Source organism: Calidris pugnax, unplaced genomic scaffold (genome assembly GCF_001431845.1).
Source record: "Calidris pugnax isolate Ruff unplaced genomic scaffold, ASM143184v1 scaffold27, whole genome shotgun sequence".
Lineage (NCBI taxonomy): Eukaryota > Metazoa > Chordata > Aves > Charadriiformes > Scolopacidae > Calidris > Calidris pugnax.
In genome coordinates this window covers 14,648,884-14,674,105 of record NW_015090893.1, presented here as the reverse complement: position 1 = coordinate 14,674,105, position 25,222 = coordinate 14,648,884, and the positions used below count along the sequence as shown (strand labels likewise).

General features: G+C 40.0%; 1 protein-coding gene across 2 annotated transcripts in view; it reads left to right on the top strand.

Annotated features, from left to right (window-relative positions):
• SPOCK1 (sparc/osteonectin, cwcv and kazal-like domains proteoglycan (testican) 1) overlaps positions 1 to 25,222 on the top strand; it is a 301,385-nt gene that overhangs the window by 265,836 nt on the left and 10,327 nt on the right. For both annotated transcript variants that reach the window (XM_014948206.1, XM_014948205.1), the window contains 3 exons: positions 16,888 to 17,004; positions 23,658 to 23,879; positions 24,539 to 24,601. In XM_014948206.1, coding sequence (XP_014803692.1) covers positions 16,888 to 17,004; positions 23,658 to 23,879; positions 24,539 to 24,601 — 402 coding nt within the window. The remainder of the gene's footprint in view (positions 1 to 16,887; positions 17,005 to 23,657; positions 23,880 to 24,538; positions 24,602 to 25,222) is intronic.

Sequence of the window (25,222 nt, the reverse complement as noted above, 5' to 3'; positions counted from 1 at the left end):
CCAAAAAAAAAAAAAAAAAGTCAATTCTCTTTATTGGGCGTTTGTTCGGTGGCTCGCAAAGGTTAGCACAGGCTACCCCAGCGCTGAACTTACTCCCCACTAAGTACTTAATTGCGGTAAGTTATGTTGCCTCGGCACTTAGAGCTGTGTCCCGGTGACTGATGACACGTCACCTCCACCTCTGTAGGATCTTTAAGAAATTCTTATGACTGACGCTTTGTGCTGCTACCTTGTGACTGTTGGCTGTAAATACACCAGTGCCCGAGTTCCTCTATCTCCTGGGTTTTCCCTTCAGCATACCTCTGATGTAGGAAAATATATAGACTTGTTTTCGTGAATTTTGGGTACCTGTGATTATCTTTTTTAAAATTACCTCTGAAATTCTGTTACGCGGTAAAAAGGTCTTGTAGGTTGAGTTAACATTTTCACTTTATAATTTTGACAGTGCAATATAGTACAGTTGAATTCATCAGGTTTTCCTGTTTTCTGTTACAGAGATTTTGAGGGTCTCAGTTAAATCATCCTATTTGCAGACTGATTACTACAGAGGGAATGAATTACTCTGGGCTTAAATTATCTTTCTGGGAACAGATTTTAATCTTTCCCCTTTTATTGTATGGAGTCCTGTGGAAATATTATATCCTGTTCAACTATATTTTTTCAAAATGTTTTATATTTTCATCTGTGTTTAATGAAGCAGGATAAATATTCCTCACTTTTTGAACTTTAGAAATCGGTAGAAGTAATGTCTTTTCCTGCTCTTTGTCAGATAATTTCTTCCATAATATGAGGAAAGACTGAGGATTCATTTTACTTTTCCAAAAGAAAAAACGAGCATGAACTCTTTCATGCATGAGCTGTTTTTTTTCCCATGTTTGTGTAGCTTTTAGCGTGCTGGGTTAGTTAGAGGTACCAACTTCTCAACTATGCAGTGCTGGGATTTAGCTCAGCCCCTGCTCCTCAGACCTCAGGGACAACCAAGATTTCAAAACTATTTCTGTGGCTCTGGCTGGGACGAGGTGCTCTCTGCCCAGGGCGTGTGCAGGCACTTTGAGTCAGGAGCATGAGCATCTGACATTAGGGCTTGGACTCTTTTCCAGGAGACATTGAAGTAAATTTGGATGATTTAACACCTGACCTGGGGACACCAAAATACTTATCATGTTGAAGGTCACATTTGATCACTCTAGTCATGAAGGATATGAGAGCAGAAGACAGCTCGAGGGAAATATTCTTCATTTTTATGAGATACCGTAGGATCCCACCATGCTTGTAGAATATATAGATTAATGTGTAGTGCAGGGAATTGGTTCTTTTCTTCATGTCTTGTTTAATAGAAAATAAAAAGGATCTATATCTACAACATATGAAGAAATGCAAGGTGTATTCAAACTGGAGAGCTGCAAACTCTGCTTTCTTTGGCACTGGGTGAAAAACAGACAGGAAGGAAAGAGAGAAGGAGGAGGAGAAGTATTTATTCCCTGTGTGTGACACTGCTTAGATAAATACCTCCCAGATGATCTATCATGCCATTAAGTACTACACTCAGTTGTGGTCTGCTGCTACATTTGCAGTTTTATTTGAACTTTCAGGTTGTCCGTGAAGAACTGATTATATTTGAATACCAATCAAAATTACATTTTCTGTAACAGGACACTTGTTTTCTTATCTCTTGTTCTACAAGCTATTGTTTTTCAATGAATTCAAAACAGCAAAGGTCAGGATTTGTTCAATAACATTAGCTGTGATTACAGAGAGGGAGCTGGAATAGAAGCTGGAAGCCAGCCATTAGCCATGGCAAGCTCTCTTCTTTCTTCTTGCGAGGTATCACTTGTTCATGAAAGAATATTAACATCCTTTGTCTATTCTTTCTATATATACACTATTGGAAATGTGCAATGTTGGTCTTAATAACAACATCCCATTCTTTTCTATCTCATAGTTGTCAATAAATCATTTGTTAAATGAATCAGGCCTTGTGAACTTGTACTGGCAAGATTGATTTCTGCGTGACATTTCTTTAGGAAATGAATTAAATCTTAGAAAGAAAAATGTGTGCACAGTGGCAAAGTGTGCTTTCACAGAGAGGGTATTTATGATGAATAGAAGGAAGATAGAGTACACATGCTTCAAAGAACACATTCTTGTAATGATGCACAGTACTAATATGATCTGAAGTAAAGATGGTAAGATCAGAAGCTTTCAATGCAGGATGATTACCATTTCCTTTGAAAGCATTATTTACTGTAAATTCCTGAGATACTTTTAGAAATACATTGAGTTCTTTCATTGTAATTTACATAAGTCCTTATTTTTTGTCTCTCTTTGGTATCTGTCAAAATAATTGGGCTTTCAACAGTGCTTTTTAGAGACAGGTGGCTATGAATCCAAGGGTGATTTTTGCTCTGTACTGCCTGCCTTTACGACAACTGAAGGAGGCTCCTCTTGCATTATTACCTGTATGGGAGTAGCTCTGTGATTCTGCCTGCTGTGCAAAAGAGTGACTGTGTCTGTCCTTCACAAATTACACAATTTGTTACACAAATACTTAAATCCAATCTCCTCTTGCTGTCAGTGAGGGTTTCAGGAAGAAGAAAAGAATTTCCCAGTGACTTGTGTAAGATTTTCTTAACAGTATAAGTGCATTTCTCTTACGTTTCGTTACTTAGAGCTATAGCAAATGAACACATAATTTTCAAAAACTGATGTTTGTAAAAATATTTGAGAACTTTACACTTGCAAAAAGTATAAATTTTCATTTCTCACACTAGAAGGCTTTGTACTGCTCTTATATGGGAGCAGGGTAGAGAAATGCCCACTGCAAAAGTTTAACCCCACTGTCTTGATTGCAGTAGCTTATTCTGAAAATCTTGGGTTGACTTCCAAATCCATTTTACAACCATTTAGCCAAGAAAATACTATGCGGTGAGCTGAAATCTATGCTTTTCCAATTTATGCGAGTATAAATCTCGACTAGTGCACTTGATCTGTATATAATGTAATCCTTTCTATGCATTTCACCTTCACCATGGAATAAAAGAAATGCTGTGTGTTGTAGAACAGTCCTGATAAAATGGTAATCAAACTATCAAACTGTGTGAAGTACCAGCAGATCATTCATGTCTGCTTTCTTCCACAGACTTTAGCCAAGTGTAAGGCAAACATTTTCACTTATAAATAATGTCGATATTTAAGTAGTTGTGTTTGAACCATTGAAGTATATCAGCAGGTTTTTTTCTCAGGGCCTTGGTTGGCTTGTGTTGTGTTTGGTTCTTGAAATACACATCCTCATTTCTGCTAAAAGGGAGTACCTAATAGAAGTCTGTATGACTGTAGGTAATTATTGATCTAAAGAATTGGACTCTCCAGCCCTGGGACAGGAGAGACCCCCTGAAACCCCTTTCACAGTCTATAATATAATACCCTGTTTTTCACTTCTCTCCTCCCTCCCTATGGAATGGAACCAACCTCTGTCCTCACTGACAAGTCAACATCTTCTCCCCAAATTCCTTCAAAGCATTTTCTCTTGCACCGATATATTGGGGAAAAAATTAAATTTGGTACATTAGTGTCTCAACATGGCTGCTCTTCTAGATAAACAACAAAAAGTACTTCCTAAAGCCCATAACTATCAATGTTTATATTAACACTCCTAAACCTGTTTGTACAAATCCTTTGCGTCCTCATTATTGGTCAGCATCTCTTGCCTAGAAACCAGTATAAGTGACTTTTACGTCCCTTGATAAAAAGCATCCCCTTGTGCGTTGGCTTATTTGTAAATACACACGGAAAACAAGGACTTGATAGCACCAGCAGTGCAGCTCTGCCTCCGTTAGCCAGAAGGGAATGATAAATGAAGAAAGATGAAGAAAGCGATCATTGTTACTTAGCACAGGACATAGTTGTTATGGTTTCCTTAAGCAGTTTTCAGAAATGAAATGGATATTTTGGCATCACTGTTAAAATGTTTATGCCAGTTAGTGGCCCCAGCCTGCACTGATTACTCTGCAAAACACTGCTCCGTTAATGCCCATTACAAGTGCTGTGTACCTGCTCGAGTGTTTCTTTTCCAGATGAAGGATTATCACTAGAATCAAGAGAAACATTAAAGCCTTCTCAAATCAAATTACTCTTGATAGTCTTAATTGGCCTAATAGGTAAATTTATCCAGCTTCAGATATAAGTTTTAACATCAATTAGTATTACTCATACATAATTTTATTCATTTGGATTTACTCATCCAAATTTAACATCGATACGTTAAGCCATTCCACAGATTACTTTTTAAGCAACAGTTGGTTATCAAATTTACTGAATTCTTTTGGGAGAAAATATATCAAGCCAAACTGTGATTCTCTATTATCCACACAAAAATCGTACCACCCAGTTCTGCCACCGGTTACCTTGTGACCACACTGGGTAGGGGAGGATTCAAATCTGGGGCACGATCGTCCTGAAGGATAGTTGTGGGTAATAACATCTGGCTCTCTTCATTAGAAGAGTAGTGTTATACTGACTAAGTGTGCAGATGTGTGGCTACCAGCTATGATCAGTCATAGCACACGTAGTAGAAAATGCTTTTTAATCTTTTGCAATGAGACATACACAAAGCAGCCTGCCAGTTATTAGCTTACAATAAAATAATGGGACTTTGTTCCTTTAATGTAATGACTGCTTTTTCTGAAAATGACAGGAGTATCAAATACTGTGCTAAAGGCCTGGAAGCTTACAGATATTTTAATGTCCTGCTTTTAACATCCCAAGAACTTGTGGCAAAATGGGAATTCCAGCTCTGTAGTGAATTAAAACAAATAATAAAATTGAAAGGCCCAGAGTGTGAGAAGATGAGCATCAAAGAAATAATGAGATCTAAAATGCACAAAGGTAATTTTGGAGGGAGATTGAAGAATATATGCAAAAAGTCTGGGGAAATCAGACTCAACTTCCAGTTGTGCCCATTCAGAACCTTGGACAAGCAGAATGAGACCCACAGTCTAATTTTAATAGTATGGTCTAAATATACTGGAATGTGGGGTATGAACTGGACAGGCTATAAAGGAAATAATCTAGGCAAAATATTGGTTTAACTGAAGGATGAATTCCTGTAGATACCTCTGTACAGTGTGAGAGAAACCTGTCAGAAGCATGGCCTCCATGTTCCCAATTAAAAACCTGCCACTGAAAAGCTGCTGATGTTTGCACAACGTAAAATTTTATCTGGAGCTCCCAACCCTCAGTTCTGCAAGATGCCTTGCTGGACCTTTTACAAAATTTGTTAATTGCGAGCACTTGGAGAGCATTGATCCGTGGCTGCTCTGATTAAATCATTACTCTGAAGAACACCTGTGGGGGCTGACAGGCGATGGGGCTGAAGGAACCACACCACAGCTACATTCAGATGAGAGGCACTGGCCCCCGCCCAAAACATTGCTCTTTCCTCTCCTTTCAGCAGGTACAGTTCCAGCTCTTTAATTTTCTGCAGAATGACCAAAGTTTAAATTAGATTCAGATTGTTTTCACTTTGGCTTAAGCCATCAACAGGTAAGCATCTAGGCCTGGAAAAGGGGGTCTCTTTCCCAGCCAGCCTTTTCTCCTTTTCTTTGCTTTTTTGCTCACGGACTTGTCTATGCTTTGGGGAAATGATAATAATTGCTTCTACAAAGACTTACAACTACCCTACAATACACCCTGTCAGCCTGACCACTTTCAAAGCTTTCTGAGCCACAGTTCCAAATCTGTCAATTTAAAAAAAAAATAAATAAATCCCTTTCTCACAAGCCATTTTTATCCTTTTCAGAATTGCTCAGCTTATGGTTTTCATAATGCCACGGGATGGTTTTGATCTCACTTGCTGCTTTATTTTTTTTAGATGTTAAATATTTTAATAGTGCAAATATTTAAAAAAAAGGGAGCCTTTTCAATAAATCATATCCTTGAATACACAAAACTCAGTCCTCCCTCTGAAAGACTTTAAAAATACACAAATGCACATGAAGGGCTGAGAAAAGAATTGACATTTCTTTAAATGATTCTTCAAAATACGCATAAGTAGGCAATTTTTACAACTCCATTCCATACTTTTTGAAATTATTGATTCCCACAGCATCTAAGTGGCCAGGTGCTCATTAGTATGTTCATCTCATACTTTTCTTTATACTGTTAAATGAAATTTTTTCGGTATAGGAGGTACATGTCACAGTAGGTAAACAACAGACAGCGGGTCTTTTGAGCCTCTTTTTTCCTACAGCCTTCGCTGAAACTCAGCTTGGCTTAACTATCCTCCTTTTAATCCCAGAGGAGTTTGCTTTGGGCTTTAGCAGCACTCCAGCTCTTCAATCCAGAAGTGGAGGCCATAACGGCTGAAGCCTCAGTGACTACATCAGCCAAAAAACCCAAAGTTTGTTAAAAATTAAGCCTCTCTACCACTTTGCCTGTGTAAATCCAAACAAGTCCCTGAGCACCAGGAAGGTCCCTTTGGGGAGTTTCCACACTCCTCGTTGCTCACACCCCAGGAGACAGTTGTCTCACCAGAAGCCAAACCCCTGCTCATGACGTACGTCCTTCACCTTCAAAGTCACCTACAGTGAGAAGTACATTCCTAAATGCCTGTGTCCATGTGATGCATTTAAGCATTGATGAACCAATCCAGACAAGTGTGTTTCCTGATGTACCCATTGCCGTTCACTCCTGTGAAGTTAAGGACACTTCACTGGTGTTGCACTGGTTCTAATGAAATCCTATGCAGATCCTAAATCCATTCAAATTTGATTCTTAAAATACGTTGCATTTCCTTGCATTACTTCTTCACTTGATTGTTCCATATTGCCCTGAATGCTGTGTTCCCACGCTGTATTTCCTGGTGGGATTTCTGCATTTCTTGACTTTGCAAGGTGCAGTAGTGCAGAGATAGTTCTGATTTCCGTCCAGGGGATCTTTGCAATCCACTGGGGAGCTATGTTGTCTCATTTGCACTTTCTTATTGAATTTCAATCAGTTTTCCCAACAATTTGCTGGAGGAATTCCCATGAGACATCTTCAAATGCTCCTCACCCCATGCTGTCCAACAACTCCTCGATTTCTCTTCTAGGGCTGTGTTTTCTCATTTCAGAATAATGCACCACATGACAACATTCTACATTAATGAAGCCCTGATGGTATCAGATGTGATAACATTCAGTAGGAAACATAGAAAATAAGTACAGGGATATACACAGTATAAAATAAAAATCAGCTGATGGGCAAAAAAGTTAATGAGGGGGAAAAATAGTTTCTGCTAGCATATGCTGACTCATGTGTATCTCTCTCTCCATCCTGCTCAAGCATGGGCAAATTGGATTTATCTATCACTTTGCAAGGCTCCCTGAGGAAGCAAATAAAGATGGTGGACTCCAGTAAAAATGAAGTGAATCTATTCAATTGCTTCTCCCTGGTTTTTTTTGTATGACAGAGTACCGGTTCCTGGCAAAAGGGAGTCTTTGTAATAAATTCCTGGGTCAGTCTTGCAGCTTCTAGGCAGTATCCTAAATCACAGCAGGGACTCTGAGAAGGATGTGGGGTAGTTTTTTTCCAATGGGAAAGTAGATCAGTCATTGTGGTCACCAGCCCTCTGGAGATGCCATGTAATAGATACACACAGGCTGCAGTGTAAGAGTGCTGCTTTTGCATTTCTGTACAATGTTCTGCACTTAATTTCTTCAGGCAGCAGCAGTGATCATTACCCTAAGGGTGGATAGCCCAAACTTTACCTCCAGAATAAGCATCTACCAATCCAGCACGTTTAGATCTTGCTAGCATTTAGATCCTGCTAGCCATAAAAATAATGCCTTCTCTCATTAAAGCAAACACAAGAACAATAATCATCTGGGAGCTCATTAATTTTAGATTTGAACAAACTTACAGAGATGGAGCAGTGTCAGAAGAACAGAACTGTAAAAAAAGTATTTTTGTCCTATGAACCACTCAAAAATCAATGCATTTTGAAAGAATGGTATCCAATAATAATAACTACCCCTGTTTACTATGACACTTTACAGAAATTATCTACTGCCATTGGTTTTTTTTTTTTTTACAATTCAGTTTAGATCCATCTGTGATTCCACAAGGAACTGTAAAAATTAGAAGGCTCTTACATTTCATACGTAGCCACATTTTCAACTTATTTTTTGAGAGGTGTTGCATGTGCTTATGCTCCAACATCGACATTCTGTGAAATCACCTAATGTTTTTACTTTTTTCTCTATATATAATCTTTTAATTTATGTTCTTGGCTGTTGCTTTCCCGCTGTGATTGAACATAAATAGATCTGCCCATGTCTTCTCAAATACTGTCAAATTACTAATTTTACTACCTGAGTTTTGCTCAGCCATTTTCATTATGGGAGCTAGCAGCTGCCCTTATCATCAACAGCTCGAGTTATTTCCAGCTATTGTAATTCAGAACATTTTTACTGAAGATCAGAATCTAAAATTTCTCTCTGTTCAGCTCTAGAAAGTAGAGCAAAACAACCTCCTGGATGTGGAAAAGTGCAGCAGGTTGTGTTAACGCTTTCAGCTGTGGGTTTCGAAGGTCTGTAGGAAGCAATTCCATCTAAAAAATGTACACAGTATGGTAGCCTATACTGTCTGTCTAAAAATAACCATCCCTCAATTACCTCTTTTTAACCCCGGTGAGGTTTTTTCTAGATAACCATCCCTCAATTACCTCTTTTTAACCACAGTGAGGTTTTTTTCTACTCTTAATTACTCTTCTAGCTTTGCTTATTTATTATTTCAAATGCCTAAGAGTACAATATCTGCTAAACTGTTAGCAGCAATGTCAGGAATCTGTGAAACCCTCCCATGGACTGTGAGCTGTGGGTCTGCTTTTAGCACTGCTTTAAAATCAAACCAGGGTTCAGTTTTGCTGAGAACTCGGAGAGCCCTCTTGCAAAGACTGGCCAGTACGCTTGACAAGCCACCACCACAGCCAACTGGAGACCCTTCTCTGAGACTCAGCACAGAAGACGCTGGGTGCATATGTGTGTTGGCCAAATCCAGGGCATCTGTTCAGAGGAGACGTTAAAAAACAGAGAGGAAGGAAGGAAGGAAGGCAAAGGGGGAGATGATGACTCTGCAGAGACCTTTTTTATCCAGAGCACAGTGCTTCTGGAAAAGTCCATTCAGTTAGACATTTTTCTTTACTTTCTTTTACTTTTCAGTCGATACAACTCTGTCTGTTCCTCCTTTCAGGAGATAAGACAGAATTTGAATGAGAACATTAGGGTGAGCTGGCAAATAAGTTTTGGGAGGCTAAAAGCCATGCAGGAGTTGATAATATTTTAATTAGTACCTGACGTGGCCAAAACGTCATGAGGGGTGTTACATCTACAAGCCTTCCTTCCCAGTTCTGATGGACCCCCCACCATCATTATAATTTGGATGTATTTAAAATAAGCTTCCAGGCTTCTTAAGCACCTGGCAAAGATGAACTTTCCAAGCTTTTCACAAATAATGCAAGCACAAAAGGAATTAGCATTGAGTACTATGAAAGCAGATGTACACTTTGCCTACAGCTTTAGAGTGAGCTTTGTAGTTCTCAGTCTTTGTTTATACAGTTCTAGCTGAGCTTTGTGTTTTAAATGTTCCATTTTAAGGAAGCTTCAGATCAAAGCCTATTTCGTCTTCCCAATAACTCAGCTGCACCTGTAATCATCTCAAAGTCTGAACTGCAGGATCTTGGCATCTGCTGCTGTATTTATAAGACAAGGCAGAACAAGCGACAGAAGGATCAGAGGTGGTTATCAGCAGAGGTGTCAGCCCCATGGAAGAATAGCCAGTGAATGCCAAAAATGCAGTACGACAAATATACCCACGTAGAACTTTGTTGTGAAAGGCTGGTGACTATAGGAGGGATTTTAAACGAAAGAACTTTGTTTATCAAACCAGCAAAGCATGTTTGGGATGCAGTGCCTTTCCTCACAGTAATAGTAAACAATCTGTTCCTTTCTACTTCATAAAATTATTGGCATAATACTTCATTTTTTATTGTTATAGTTAAGTTGCCTGAGATCTCAACAAAAAGAGCAAATTAGAGCATTGCCTCTTCCAACCAAGAAGGGTGAAATATTAGTGAAGGTAATAATTGCCACAATTGCATCACCAAAATATCACAGATAAAACACTTGGAGTCACCTACAAGTCACACACGTGTGTGTATGTTTATATGTGTGTGTGTGTAGTTGCATTTGAAGTGGAGGGTTAACATTTATCTCGATGTTTACTTTGAAATCAGCTCCTGCAGCAGCAGTTTTTAGAACAGGCTTTGTATTTTGCATGGTTGGGAGCAGACCCACTCCCTGAAGCATAACAGACGATAATTTATTTTTTTTTTACTTTAATTTTAAAGCCTATTTTGATAATCCACACACATATAGACACAATTATAGCGGGGTGAAAGTTGTTGATTACCTACAAGAGAGAAAATGTAGTGATGTTTGTCAGAGAAAGCGTGATTAAAATTGCCACATTTTCTTTTTATACAAAGAATAATTTAAAAATTAGTACTTAGTACGAAAGATGAGCATTTTTCCTGTCAGCTTCCATGCTATGATATATGTACGTCAGACATTTTTAAATAGTATTATTACAGTGGTTTTAAATATGTGTTTTACCATATAACTTTTCACCTGATTGTCATGTTAGTCTTCAAAAATACAGAAATTAGACCTTTTTTTTTTTTCCCTCTGGATCATTGAAACTACGCTTGTCCTGTTTCTAACTGGAAAAATTTAATATCACTATCGGGCAATGTCATGTAGGTTTGTGCTGTATCACATTTTAATCAAAACTAAATGGACTTGTCCTCCGGGCTCACAGGACAAATGACTGAACTGCTTGTTACAACTAATATGTCTTACAGATACAGCTGGGTTTCTGCTTGTGAGCCAAGCAGCCAAAATAGCTGGTTTCCATGAAAGCATCCACTCCCTCTTGCTGCTCAGGAAACTCCAAGTCTGAAATTTCAGGCTAAGGTTTGAGATATGGGCTCTCTTGCAATGTTTCCTGGTTTTTATTCACATTATGTGGCCGGTCACCTCGATCACAACACATTTGTTCTGCTCCATGGCAGGACATTTGCATCTTTTTCAGCAGATTATTCAAAATTAGTGACGTGTTTCTAAGCTGAATTCTGTCATGGCAGTTGGGAAGGGAACTAACATCAGTAGCTAAATATGCATTTTTTTAAAGTTTTTACTTTATATCTTTTTTTTTAATTTCTCTGCCTTTTGTGGTTTCCTTTCCTCTAGAGCACAGAAACAGTTGTGAGTAGCCCAGCTCTCAGGGAATGTTCACATGCTCCACTTTGGCATTCAGGCAATAGGGAATGTGCTCCTCAGTCTCTACCTAAGAGACTATTTTTACACAATATATTAAATAATATGCACCACGTGTAATTGGTACTAATGTAGTACTATTTGTAAAAGTGATTATTATAATAATAATGATAGTAATGAAGAGGCAACAGATACACCCCAGGCAGACAACAGAGAAGATAAATGACAGAATGATGTGGGGTTGGAAGGGACCTCCGGAGATCATCTAGTCCAACCCCCCTTCCAAGGCAGGTCCTCCTAGAGCAAGTTACACAGGAACTTGTCCAGGTGGGTTTTGAATGTCTCCAGAGACATAAATGACATAAAAGTTGTTGCACACATTCTGTGAATGCGGTTGCATAGCTTGCCTTTTGTGAAATGCAGTCTAATGTATCGCTAAATGTTTTTCTGGGCAATATGGACTCCTTGCTTGTCACATAGTACCAGAACACTGCGGCAGCAAGTGAGACATTAAAGCAGTAATGTACTTCCTTAGTACTAAGTTTTCTCTATAGTTAACTGCAGTGTGAGTTATAAGGCTTGTTTTGTTAGTGGCTGGAGATTTTACAATATTGTTTTGCTAAGCTGGAGTAAAAAATGGGATGTGAGAGAACATTCGATATTGATTTAATCTTGTGCTTCTACAGGTAACTTCAGATTTGATGTTGATTTCTAGCACTGAGCACTTTTGAAAGTCCCTTCCTGAAAGAGTGAAATTAAATATTATACTGTTAATTTTCACCACCCATGTATATAGATTAGTATCTGTAGAGCTGAAAATGTCCATAATGGAAGCATGCCTATAAAAACCTGAGCCTTTACAGCATGCTAATGGCTTTCCGTTAGGTCAGATTAATGTTTTCTGCTTGCTGAAAACAGGTATTTAGCAACACTGCTTTCAGTTTGTTAGGAATAAATAACTGCTGGACCAATTGCTTCACCCTTGGGAATAAATCTGCACTTCCAGTGCTTGCTATTAAATCACTTCTGCAGGATGATTCGTAACATCTGCAGATTCCAATCTGAGGATGTGGGTGAGATCCAGCAGCAAATAGATCCTCCTGCATTTGCACTGCTGTGACTCAGAGAGGTGACAGCTTCTGCCAGCGCTCGTGGTGCCACTGCCACATCACTGCAGGGCACTGCGCGCTCCCATGAAGCTGACGGGCTGGACGTTAACCAGTGTCCCCCACCATCCCAGTTTGGAACAGCAGCAACACCAGCCCACCACATGCAGGGAGGTTCTGGGCTGTGCAGAGGATTCATTGAAGGGCATCAGCAGTGAGGGATCCAGGAATTAAAGTTATGTGGGGACCTGGTGTCAGAAAGCTGCTTAGGCAGAACTTTCGGTGACATGGATAAAATAACAAGGATAAAGTCTTGTGGTTTTTCCATTTTGAAAAGGTGTAGGAAATTAATTGAAGCCAGATTATGTATATTTGCATATGTTTGCACCTGTGTCTTTTTCACAGCAGCAGAGTTTTAAATGGTTGTTGACAGTTGACTGGACAGACTTCAGTTGCTAGAGAGGGGCTATGGAGAGGTTCCTCCCTTGGTGTTTCTCTTCATCCCAGATTTTTTAATTAGTGCTTCAAGTCATGTCAATACCCATATTGTTTGCAACCTACGTATTCTCTCCTTATAGATCTTCAAATAGCAAGAGACCCATTATCACATCTCTTCCTCCTACAGCCCTATTATTCTCATCTGAGAAATACTACTTGAAACTTCTATTAATAGTAAAGAGGTACATTTGTACTGTATTTTTCATGAAGAGGTTTCTTAAACATGCTTTATAACTTCTACTAATGCAAATTTATATATGAGGGTGTTGGATCCAGGGCTCCTCAGAGCTATGCTTCCTAATTGTTTGATATGTAACTAATGGGCTCTACCACCAGAAATAAATCATTAAGTGCTCTGGTTCCTCGATAGCCAGCTGGAGGCTGGGCCTGACTTTGTGTGTCTTAAAGTCTTGCCCTCTGAATGTCAATCCACTTTGAAGTGTCTAAAATAATGTGTCCCAAAACAAACAAATTCTGATTAGAGACTTCTGAAAATGTTCAAATACAATAAATAAAATAGAATGCAGTTCTGCTAGGTAGACAGGCAGATTTTTTTTAACCATGCATTAAAATAAAATCTAATACCAAGAAAAAAAGGTAAAATAAGGCTTCTTCTATTTTAATGTGCAGGAGAAAGTAGGATTGAGGGCATGAAATATTTGAATAGAAATTTAACTGAACTTTGCATTAAATTTTTGAAGTCTCGGGAAGAAATTTATTATTCACTACATATTAACAGCACAGTTGGTTCCTGTTTTACTCATGAAACAGCAGTTATTCCTGTGAAAAAAGACTGCAGTTCTAAGAGAGAACCTCAACATAATATCCACTGTTAAATTATCCTTAAGCAGACTGCAGTTCTAAGAGAGAACCTCAACATAATATCCACTGTTGAATTATCCTTAAGCAACTTACTTAAGGAATATCTCAGTTATTCACAAAAAAACCTCTCCAGTACACAGAAAGCTCCAGTTCTGGATTTACTGTCAAGTCGTGCCTCAGATGGAATTCCCAGGGAAATCTGCAGGGTTTGTGGCATTTTGTAGGCTTCTTGGTGAAAATAAGAGAAAACATTGACCAGGGTGCAGTTTTAGAGACTGACCTCCCAGTGAGTGAATGGGGCAGTCTTCGAGGAAGCCATAGCATAGAAGAGGCTGAAAATCTATTCCCACTCTACCAAAATCAAGAGAAATATTGTTCTGGGATGACGGGAGGGTACAGGGGTCCTGTGGCTGTTGGAGCAGCCGTAGGGTGTAACCGAGCTGGTGTAGGTCATGGATTGTGGCACCTGAGTACAGGCAGAGAACTGATCTAAGCAGGAATATACATGTACATGGTAGAAGCTGGTTCTTGACATGGTTGGCGTTACAGACAAGCCAAAAAAAAGCACAATGACTTTGTTATGAATGGCATTTTACAAATCCTGACATGTTTGATTGGCTGAACTATACAGATAAATCATTTCAAGTCTGATTTACCATTAATTAATCTCCTTCTTTTCCACTTACACTGTGCATTCAATCGTGTTTTCTATTACAATTTAAAAGCATGGATTCAAATTACCTCAGTCAGAGCAGTTTAAACCGAATGACCATGTCATGACATTTATTTGAGAGATGTCAGTACGTTAGTTTGGCAGCAGGAAGGCCGTTCTGAATGGTGCTGAGCCTGGGACGAGTGTGCCCCGAGCCCCTGCCCTGGCTCTCCACACCGACAGGATGGCATTGCATGTTTGAGAGCAAATGCAGTGTCCCTCAGAGCATCTGACTTACCTTAGGTTTCTGTGGTGTCTGGAGTTGTCTTTGTATTTGGAAGTACACAAATCTGAATGAGTAGAACAGGCCTAGAGGGTATTTTCTTTAATATTATCTTTTTTTCTGTGTGACTCTGTCTGTGAAGCTCAGTATACAGAGTACAGAAGGCATGATGAGGGTGTCAGGAATGGATGTTCATAGCCAAGAGTTCCAGCCTTGGCTTCCTAACGATATCATGCGCCAAAAGAAATATTTAATAAGTATCATGTTTGCCCTATAAAACTACATAACACATTTTTTGGTCAACTGAATCCTCTTTTTTGACCCGCTTGATGTAATCAGTAGTCAAAGCTGTGTTTATTTGTGCAGTTTTGACTGGAGATACATCTGTGAAATCCTCTGAACATATAGGTAACCTGTCATGTAAAAGACATTGAATGATCAACACTTGTTTGTTATACGCTATATTTCTCTTCTTTTCTTTTGCAAAATTGACCTTCAAAGGACAAGACAGCTACTTGGCAGAAGGAAAGAAAAGATACTGCCTACTTTTAATTCTGAAAGACAGTATAGTTGTTGGTACATTCCTTCTCAAAAAACATTTGGAGACAGGTTATTGAAAAGAAGGCTATTATGGTCTCTCATGTTGCTGTAGTTGCCAAATAATGTTTTGGGGAAAATTACATCTGATGAAAATCAGCTGATGAAATTCAACAGGGGATGCAGGAACAGCATCTCCCATCCCATGTAAAAAATTATCTCCATCAATTCTAACACGTATTTAAGTGCCCAACTCCTGTTGAAGTTAGTGCATGATGGAAATTTCTTTATCTTTACGGATCTAAATCCACAAAATGAGAAATCATTCATGCCTGTCTAGAGCCAGTTCATTCCTGAATATTTATTACCTGTAAAATTGGTTTTCTTCCTACCCCCTTACCCCTTCAGGCAACATCTCCTGATGGGGGCTTGTTACAGGCAGGATGATGGAATTTGTTCTGCTATTGCTTCTGTTGTGATTTTTTTTTTTCTGATAAAAGACTTTGTGAGTAACAGGCAAGGAACAACAGTGGTGTGAGATGTTCCTTTTGGAAAAGATGGCATGGTGGGCCCCAGAATCCCTAACTTTGCAGTTAGAAAAAGCTATAACTTCCTATTTTTTACTTCGGAGTTATTTCTGACCCAAATAAAACCCCTGTGAGAACAAAAAAATACTCACCATGTCCACGAGATATTTAATGTCCACATTGCAGTCCTTAGAATAGTGAGTTTAACTTGGGAAGACAAGCTGGGGGACTCCATTGTTCTTCAATAAGGTGGAAGGAGGAATATTATAATGTGCAGTAAATTGGAGAAGACATACTGTGCCTTGCCCTGTGAAGGATGTCTGCCTCTGTGGCATAAAATCTTGCTCTGTATTCCAAGAAATGTCATTTAAAATGTAGAATGAGTGCACAGCAGGAATAATAAAATTGTCTGAGCATGTAAATTTTAAGCACTAAACATAATACAGAAACAAGAATATTTTTTCTGACAGAAACCAGTGACTAATGCAGATTTCTTCCTTAAAAATATTCGCTTCAGCTGGACATCAGTCTCTCAGCAGAAATTTTTGGAAAAATAAGACAATTCTCAGTAAAAAATTCTAAGAAAAGCAGTGCTTTACCTGGCTAATAAAACGGAATTGACAACCTTCGGAGGTGCACAGTCTCATTTGCAGTATAACTAGGGCAACATAACCATTTTCTTTTTTATGTATATAAATATGTATATATATTTCCTATTACTGTGATAATAGCCTTATACTAAGCCAAATGTGCTTATAAATTATTCCTAGCATCTTGTTTGAGTAGTATGTCTAGGCAAGTATGCCCCTCCTCCCCATCTGTTTGACTGATAATTTTCTCTGAGATCCTAAAAGGTGAAAACATTGAAGTTAAGTAGTCACATAGCTCTAATTGAGAACCCGCGGGTAGCTCTGTGTGTCGCTTCTTCCAGCACAAATCACACCAGCTACTGAGGAGATCCTCAAGTACAACTTATAATTCATAATGACTTATATTATCTTTTTAACTTGCATCCTTTTCTCTAACCTTCTCTTTTACTTCAGAGCTCTTAATGAGAAGGATTTTACAACCATAAACAATAATAGACTATCTAGAGAAAGGCTTTTTGCTGGTGCTCTTGACTCAGCCTGGTGCTTTTTTCTTTTTCTAGCCTGCACAGACAAAGAACTGAGGAGTCTGGCTTCGCGGCTAAAAGACTGGTTCGGGGCTCTGCACGAGGACGCGAATCGTGTCATCAAACCAACGAGCTCGGAGACGGCACAAGGCAGTAAGAAAACACCTTTCCCTGTTGAACGTTGAGTGTTGTGGGCACTGTCCCAGCCTGCCAGCGTGTTCATTGGAGCACAGCTGGTAGTGCCACAGTGTCATGTCAAGCAGGTGCCAGCAAGTAAAGCAGGGACGCGGGAGACCTGATCCTGCAGATAAAATAGCTGAACCGTTTTCTGAAGGAGCTGCAGTCCTTCTGTGCTCTCTCTGGCCCAAAATGTTCTAAAAACTGGCAGGCAGAGACAGAGAGATTGTACAAGTTAATCAGGCAAATAACAGTGTCTGAAGGGCAAGGAGGTCACATCTATACCAGTAAATAAAACTGCTCGGGGACTTTTCTCAAGCCCTGAGGTTAGCTAGCATGATATAGTTCGTGTCTGTACCATTAAACTCCGTGACCCTCCAAATCAGCGTGGCTGCATCCAAATCACTTCTTGGGGTTGGTCTGTGGGGTGTGCTCACCCCCCAGTTTATGGCCAAGCATTTCCTAAACCAACGTCAGTGGCATGAGCCAAAACCATGGCATAGAACCATAGGGAAAATTATGCCACTGTTGGAAAAGACTCACTTCAATTTTATTTTGCAATTTCCTGCTAACACCTTATGTAACAGAATAACACCCACATTGCAGCCATGGAGCTGGAATAGTTAAATGGTGTGGAAAGCTGGAATCTGTTGTGTCCCAGGTATTTAATAACACCATCTTTGCTTCCTTTGATGCTTTTTTTTTTTTTTTAAAGAAAAGGAGAAAATGAACAGTTTAGAGGACATTTACTCTCTGTGGGTTTAGCTAACATGACTGATTTTGATGTCATTTACCCACCAGGGAGGGGAAAGATTCAGATAACAGCATCAAAAGAGGTCATGTTCATCAGAGAGCAGATGCGAATTTATTTTCTGTAAGGACTCATTAATCCTTTTAAATAGTATGTCTCAAAACACGTGGGTCCCTGGGTTGCAAGGCAGGATGCACAAGTTTTATCTAGGTGTGTGACTCACCTTCACTTCATTGCCCTGATTTTCTGGTACAAGCTGCCTAAAGCCAGGCTTCGCACACACACAATTTAAAGAGTTCAATCAACTGCTCCTTTCTATGTCTCTTTTGCCCCCAGTGCTTAGTTTCCCTGTAGTGTGAGGCTGGAGAGGCCGAAGGTGCAGTAGAGCACATCCAGCACGTCAGGAGGAGCATTTGCTGTTGGTCCATGTCTCCACAGTCTTCTTCTGTGCTACTTTTGAGCTAGTGTAGCAATAGATTGCCTCTTCCGTAAGAGACGGAATATACCACAGGCTGTATTGCTCAAAACTGTAGTCAAACCTCATTAATGCCAAGTAATTATGTCTTAAAACTATGTGGTGAAACAGCCATGTTCTGTGCAAATGATCTTTTTCACATGTCCCTTACTTTCCACAGGATTTACTGCAAACTCAGTATCTTTAAAACCGTATGTCCTACTTATTTCTTAAATTGTGCTCCAGAAAAGGATGTTATCGTGCAGAGGGAGCCAAACCATAGTGCAAAAAGACAACTGGATGTACAGCTAATCATGGCTTCAAGATGTGAATTCATTTCAGACTCCACAGCAGAAAACACCAGGGACTTAAAACTTTGTCTGAAATCCTTTGGGCCCAGAACTGTGTGAAATCTCATTTCATCACACTGTCCAAAGGATGCTTTTCATGCAGGTGACCTCTGAGCTGCTCACAAGGAGCTTACCAAAGGCCAAAGACCAAATTTATTTCTAAAGGTGTTGGGTCTTTTTTTTTTTTTGCTGAAGCAATTTCAGTGAGAAAAACAAGAAAAACACTCCTGGTAATTCTGCAGTGTTTGCTCTGATTCAGAGAGGAGCTGTTATCTCTTTTTAGTTTAGTTTGATTCCTGGCAGCTTTTATATGAAAGGCTGCCTTGATGATCTTAAACACTTGATCTCATCAATGTTCATTTTTAGACTGTTGACTTAGTTTGGCACATTTTCCTATTTTCTTATATGTCAGTTGAAAACAAAAAAAAACTTTATGAGTTAAAATGCCTAAATTGTTTCTCAGTGCCACAAAACTTGGGCTTGTTTTTCTTTTTAAGGGTTTGCAACAGTATTCATGAATTAATCTGCATGTGCAAAAATTCTGAAGCTCCACTGAAAATGCACACAGAGTAAGGACAGCCAGTTTTGGCTTCCTCTGACTCCAACCTCAAACATTTGTAAAAAGAAAAGACATCTTAAACAGGCCTCAAAATTCAAAGTTCACATACCCAAGCTGAAAAAAAAAAAAAAGGTATGTGAATCCTGTCAAAGAGGAGAGACACGGCTCTGGAAATGTGCTCTGATGTAGACGTTGTCCTTCTTTTATTGCTCTGCATGTGTTGCCCTCCTCACCATCACTTCATTAAACTGCCTGGTTCAGTTATGCTTGTAGTGTCTTAAAAGGCATGCGCATCCTCAAAGAAATCCAGTTTGGGTCTGTCCCTGTAGCATTAAAGGGAACAGATGGTGGGATGCAATGACTAAGATGCCTCAGACACATCAGTTGTCTAGAGAAGGTGTTCCAGCAGGGATTTCTCTATTCTACATTAAATTTTCAAGATGTTACTGTGAGTGTAAATAAGCTTTTTGAGTGTATTAAGTTCACCCCCAGGTGAAGAAAAGAAGTACACTCTTTTTTTTTTTTCTCTTTTAACCGTCTTGAAAGGAGAGAGATGAGGGGAAGTCATTGTGTTTGAAATCTCAAACCTTCATTCAATGAGCTATCTGCCAGATCCCAGCAAAGCACCATAGGCCGGGAACTTTGTCTTCTGAAGGCTTTGTACAATTGAAATTCTTCAATAAATAATACAAGCAACTCAGGGACATGCTTTGACATAAGGAAATAATAAAACTAATTAGGTAGTAAGATCAGATTCAAATTGCTCCTGAGCCTGTTGATAATTCATAACATTCCCGTATTGTATCTAGATAGTCTCTTTGGTTGGTGTGGGAGTTATTTTTCTTTTACAAGAGACCTATGCAATATAAAGGATTTTTTTCTGGGGAACATTTCTTCTCCTCCTTCCTTTATTTTAAGTGATGGGGGAAATTAGGTTAATTATTCCCCTGTGGATTTAATTGTAGTATACTTTAATAAAATAAAACTGGCTCATGTAAGTCAACTCTTGAAGGGGGAAATAATTTTATGTGCCAGAAGGTATGTTTATTTTTAATTAGGATTTTCACTTAAAGACTTTTTTAAATTTAATTCCATTTTAATTCAGAGGAGGTGGAGCGTTTTATGTATTGATGGGATATGAGACTTTCACATGTAGGTCACCAGTTTGATTTCCTTCCAGATCTATAGTGAATGAAAATTGTTGGGATGCTGAACAGATGTCAGTCAGAATGAGAAACGTGATGGTCTCAACCCAGGTCCTTGTGAGCAGGTGTCCAAACCAGAGCAACCACCACCACAACTGACATTAATTGGCATCTGAGTTGGCAGCTTCTGCCAAGGAGCCAAGAGCAGGAGGGATATGGAGTCTGTCTCCACCCTTCCCTGTTTCTCTCCAAAGGCACCACAGGGCTGACCTGATGTACTGAAAGATGCAGAAAAGTTCTCCCCGAGGCTACTGTTACACCAGGTCTGTTTTGCTAGAAGTCCAGCTTATTAACCAAGCACTTAATCTATTACAGAACTACAGTATGTGGTTTATTTCATCCAACATATTGCATCATATTTCTAAGCAAGTATATCAAAAGACTCCAAAAAGGAGTTAATTCATTCAGCATCACTTGGCCTCACCAAGTTCATGGGAGCACAGTGATCTCCTGATGAAGGTAGGTGAGCTTCAAGAACCATTTTCCATCAGCTGCCCTGGTTACACACTAGGTCAGAGCCCACATTGCTCGCTCAGGGCACACTTTGCTTTCATTCCTCTTGCTGGGTGCCAAAGGCATCCAGGATTGCTGGTTTTGGGGCTGTAGATGCAGGGCTGCAAAAGGTGATTTACAGGCAGTAGCTTTTACCAGGAGACAATATGAAGTGGAGGTAGATACTACTATTTACCTTCAACCCCATACTAAGGGGCAATTAAAGAATTAACCTTTTCGCTGATAATAACCATCTAGCCTAAGGGTTTTGCATTGCACCTATCACTGTAGTATTTAAAGACTTCTAGACCACACTAATAATGCAGCACTGCTAAATAACACAGCATCTTAATAAACCCCATGTGGAACTCTGGTCACAACAGTGAAAGCTCCCTTGTTTATAAGAAATTACAGTCAAAACCTCTTCAACTAATGTAATTAACTGTCTTCGAAAGTGACCTTTCATGTTTGTATCTCGTATCCAAGCCCTGATGGTGTGAGAGCAGCTTCATATTCGCATCAGTCACTCTCTTGTGAGCTGCTCAGACAGCTCAATACTGAGGGCGTGCTGCTGTTGGATCCCTGTGTGCATGTTGTACACACAGATAAAGACTTCCCAGCAGGGAGGAAAACAAGACTCAGAAATAATCCACAGACACTCTTAGGGGCAAGTTCATGCCAGGATCTCCTCCTCGCTACGTTGATCCCTGCCAGTTAGGAGGTGACCTTCAGAGACCCTCAGGGCTGAGCAACAGACTGTTCTCAACTGATTGTACAACAGACCTTGTAGTTATTCTCTGTAACAGCAGCAAGTGCCACAACAGGGCATAAAGACCATCACCAGAGAGGGCATCTGGGCAGGAAAAGAGCAGCCAACGGAACCCAGCTGGTTTGTTGGGGTTTTTTTAACCCTGGAAATGGTTAAACTGGAATAGCTGAAGCATGTACTGATCCATGATCCACCCCTGCCTGTTTGACTACTTTTAACCCACCCTGTGGAGGGGAGTCGGGCACAGCTTCACACCCGCACAAGGCAGGACTGTGTGCCCTGCTCCTCTGCGCTTTGTGAAGGCAGACAAGGATTCTTAAATCCTTTCACTCAACAAGATGAATAAAATAACAGAAGTCAATAGTCCTAATTGCTTCAGCAAGGCAAGCAGGCTTCCTCCCTACATCTATTCACATGGCCTTTTGCTTTTTCACTCTCCTCAAACTCGATTAGATAAAGTTAGAGATAACAGCACAAAGATGTGATGAAATGTTCAGCATGATCTCTCTCTTCCCTGCCTGAGCTGCCGCTAGCCCTGAGGAAATGGTGTTACCTTCTTCCTTTCTTAGAGAAACATGTATTATGAATGACATAAACCTTCCCATTAGTTAACCCTTCTGATTGTTCCTCCATGTCACTGACAACCTTCAGCTGCAGTTGCATACAAAAAGCACAGCTTCCAGCACAAAGCACTGCCCTCCTTTGGATTAATGCTTAAAATAGCAGGTAGGCTGCAGAGCTTGGACAAACTGTCAGCGTGATTCCAGCAACATCTTAGGTTTCACTTTAACAAAGCAGCATCCTGAAATGGGACTTGACACTTGCAGCAAACAAGGCTGAGCTTGACCTCTTTCAATGAAAGATGCAGCAAAAGGAAAAAGCCTGGCAGGCTTCTCCACGTGACCCAGAGCAGAATGAGAAGGACACGGGCAGGTTATCGCACGCAGCTGAAACTGTGTGAGCACAAGGTGCCTGGGGTACGTGGTCCAGGTACCCTCTGTGCCTGTAAATCCCCAGCCAATGTATGCCTGTTTCTGAGTAGTTGTTGAGACCAATATTCATATTATCAGCTTTATTAGCTGTATGTTATAGATAACTTGGAAATTAGTCCATGTTTGTACCTATTTGAATATACAGTGACAACACGGATTTATTATGTCCTGTCTTGTTTGTGAAAGAAGGCAATGCCACTGTCAATGTGGAGACTGCAGGATACTGCAGCGTGCATCTCATATACATTGTGGGTATCTATATGTATGGCTTGGTCTTTCTGTGATACCGCTGCTGCTGCAGTCTTTTAAGGCTTTGGGCTATTAAAATGAATGATGATGATGGTCTCCAAAGTGCTGGGAGAGCAGAATCCTGTATTGCTGCACAATCCTGGAGGCCACAAGAGCGAACGCTGCTGCTATGGCGTACAAGAGCATGTGCAGCTCTCTGGAGCTCCTGGCTGAGGCAGTGCCATTCCTCATCCCTTCTCTCCCCCTGCCTGCCCCAGAACCCAGATCAAAGCATTTTGTTGTCCGGCACAGGAGGCAGGGCTTTGAAGAGTGAAAAGCTGAGATGAGAGGTGGAAGGTGAGAGCACAGTAGGAAAGAATTTGATCAAGGAACTAGAAACGGGTCTGGGAAACAGGATTTAAATTGCATTCAGACTCAGTCTAGTTTGAAAATGTGATGGCTGCAGCCTTTTCTCGTCACATTTCAGTTTCTTGGAACAAGGCCAACCCACTTGGACTGAGGACAGAAGAAAAAAATACGTGAGAATTTTTTGAGTAGAAATGATTTTGAATTGCAGTAATCAGCTATGAATCTTAGCCCTCCCCACCCCACAGCTCCTAAAGAGTGTGAGTAGTGCTCTAGTCTGCAGCAGTCTTTAAGTTTTACACAATCAGTTCAGTCTTAGAATTTTGTTCTGCTTTGGCCAAGTCAGTCTAATGTTCAGATTCCAGCCAAAAAATATTAGCAAGGCTTCAGCTTAGCGACGATTCCGTGCAAGGGAGGGTGCTGTCATTCAGCTGGGGATAATTTGCCTTTCTTCTTCTTACAGGATTTGACACCAGCATACTGCCAATCTGTAAGGATTCCTTAGGCTGGATGTTCAACAAGCTTGACATGAACTATGACCTGCTGCTGGATCCCTCGGAGATCAGCGCCATTTATCTGGATAAGTACGAGCCCTGCGTCAAGCCTCTCTTCAACTCCTGTGACTCCTTCAAAGATGGGAAGCTGTCGAACAACGAGTGGTGCTACTGCTTCCAGAAGCCTGGAGGTGAGTTGTGCAATTTTCAGTACAAAGAGAAGTTGTTTGGGTCTCCCTGTGTTTTATTTAAGTTTGCTTGCTATGCTTGTAGGGATAGTTTGGTAATTGGCAATCAACTGCGTTAAAAAGCTCTTTTCTCCAGCCCTGGTGTGAAAGGGCACTGTGTAACAATGTTTAATGTCACAGTATTAATATCCTTTGATCATTAAAACAAATGAAGTAGTAAGTGCCAGTGCACACAGTCTAGAAATAACTCTATTGCTGGTAGAAGACTCAAAAATGTACTCCTTTATTAAAGCAGAAAATTAATTAGCAAATCATAAATTTGAGAGAAAAATGTACTCCTTTATTAAAGCAGAAAATAGTCAATTAATTAGCAAATCATAAATTTGAGAACTGGCATTATGTCAGTTTGGTGAAAAGAGAGGAAAAATGGTTTAACAATGAAAATGGCCCCCAAACACTATTCTCAACTACGGTGTGTTGCTTTTTTTTTTTTAATTAGTGGAGCTAATGACATAAATTTGTTTTGCAGTACAGTACCAGCATATGGGCTTCTCTCGTTCCCAGGTGTACAGTAGTCTACATTTCATGTCAGTGGTGAAGCCAGTCATTACAGAGTCTGTCCCGTACCATCTGGAAACTGATTCTCATACATTATATTTTAGGTCTTCCTTGCCAGAATGAAATGAATAGAATTCAAAAGCTAAGTAGAGGGAAGAGTCTGTTGGGTAAGTTCGATTACTTGCTATTCATTTACTCAACTAATTAAAGCTTCTGTGATTATTGTAACTCTATATGCAGTAATGGTTTTTCAATTAGAGACTAATGTTTTGAGTCAGGAATATGCACCACGGAGTGTAGGCCTGACACTATGAAATTAAACAAATAATGAGATAGCAACATACAGAACAGGTGTCAGCGTGGCAGCAGGTTTGGAACTCATTTACAGCTCTCCAGAAATGCAAAGCCTTGTCTGCTCAGAGCTTAATGCTGCCTCCATCACCTCATAGGTCAGAGAAAGTACGGGGGTTGCCTTGACACTCAGGCCTCCCATTTTTGAAGGGTGACTGACGGTGCCACAGTGCAGAGCCATCGGGTTCACATCTTCTTCCAGCTATGGTGCACTGCATGCATTCCTCGGGGTTCAGTTTTGCCTAATCACCCTTTAAAATATTTCAGTATATTCTGTGTATATGAAAACAGGAATTCATATCATCTCATTCTAGCAGCCCTGCGGGATGCTCCGTGCTGTAGGATGTGATAATGGCTGTCCCTCTCTCTGCTGACTATTGGGAGCCTGAATTGATTGATAGCTTACACTGCTGTGATGGAGATCTAAAATTAGGTGA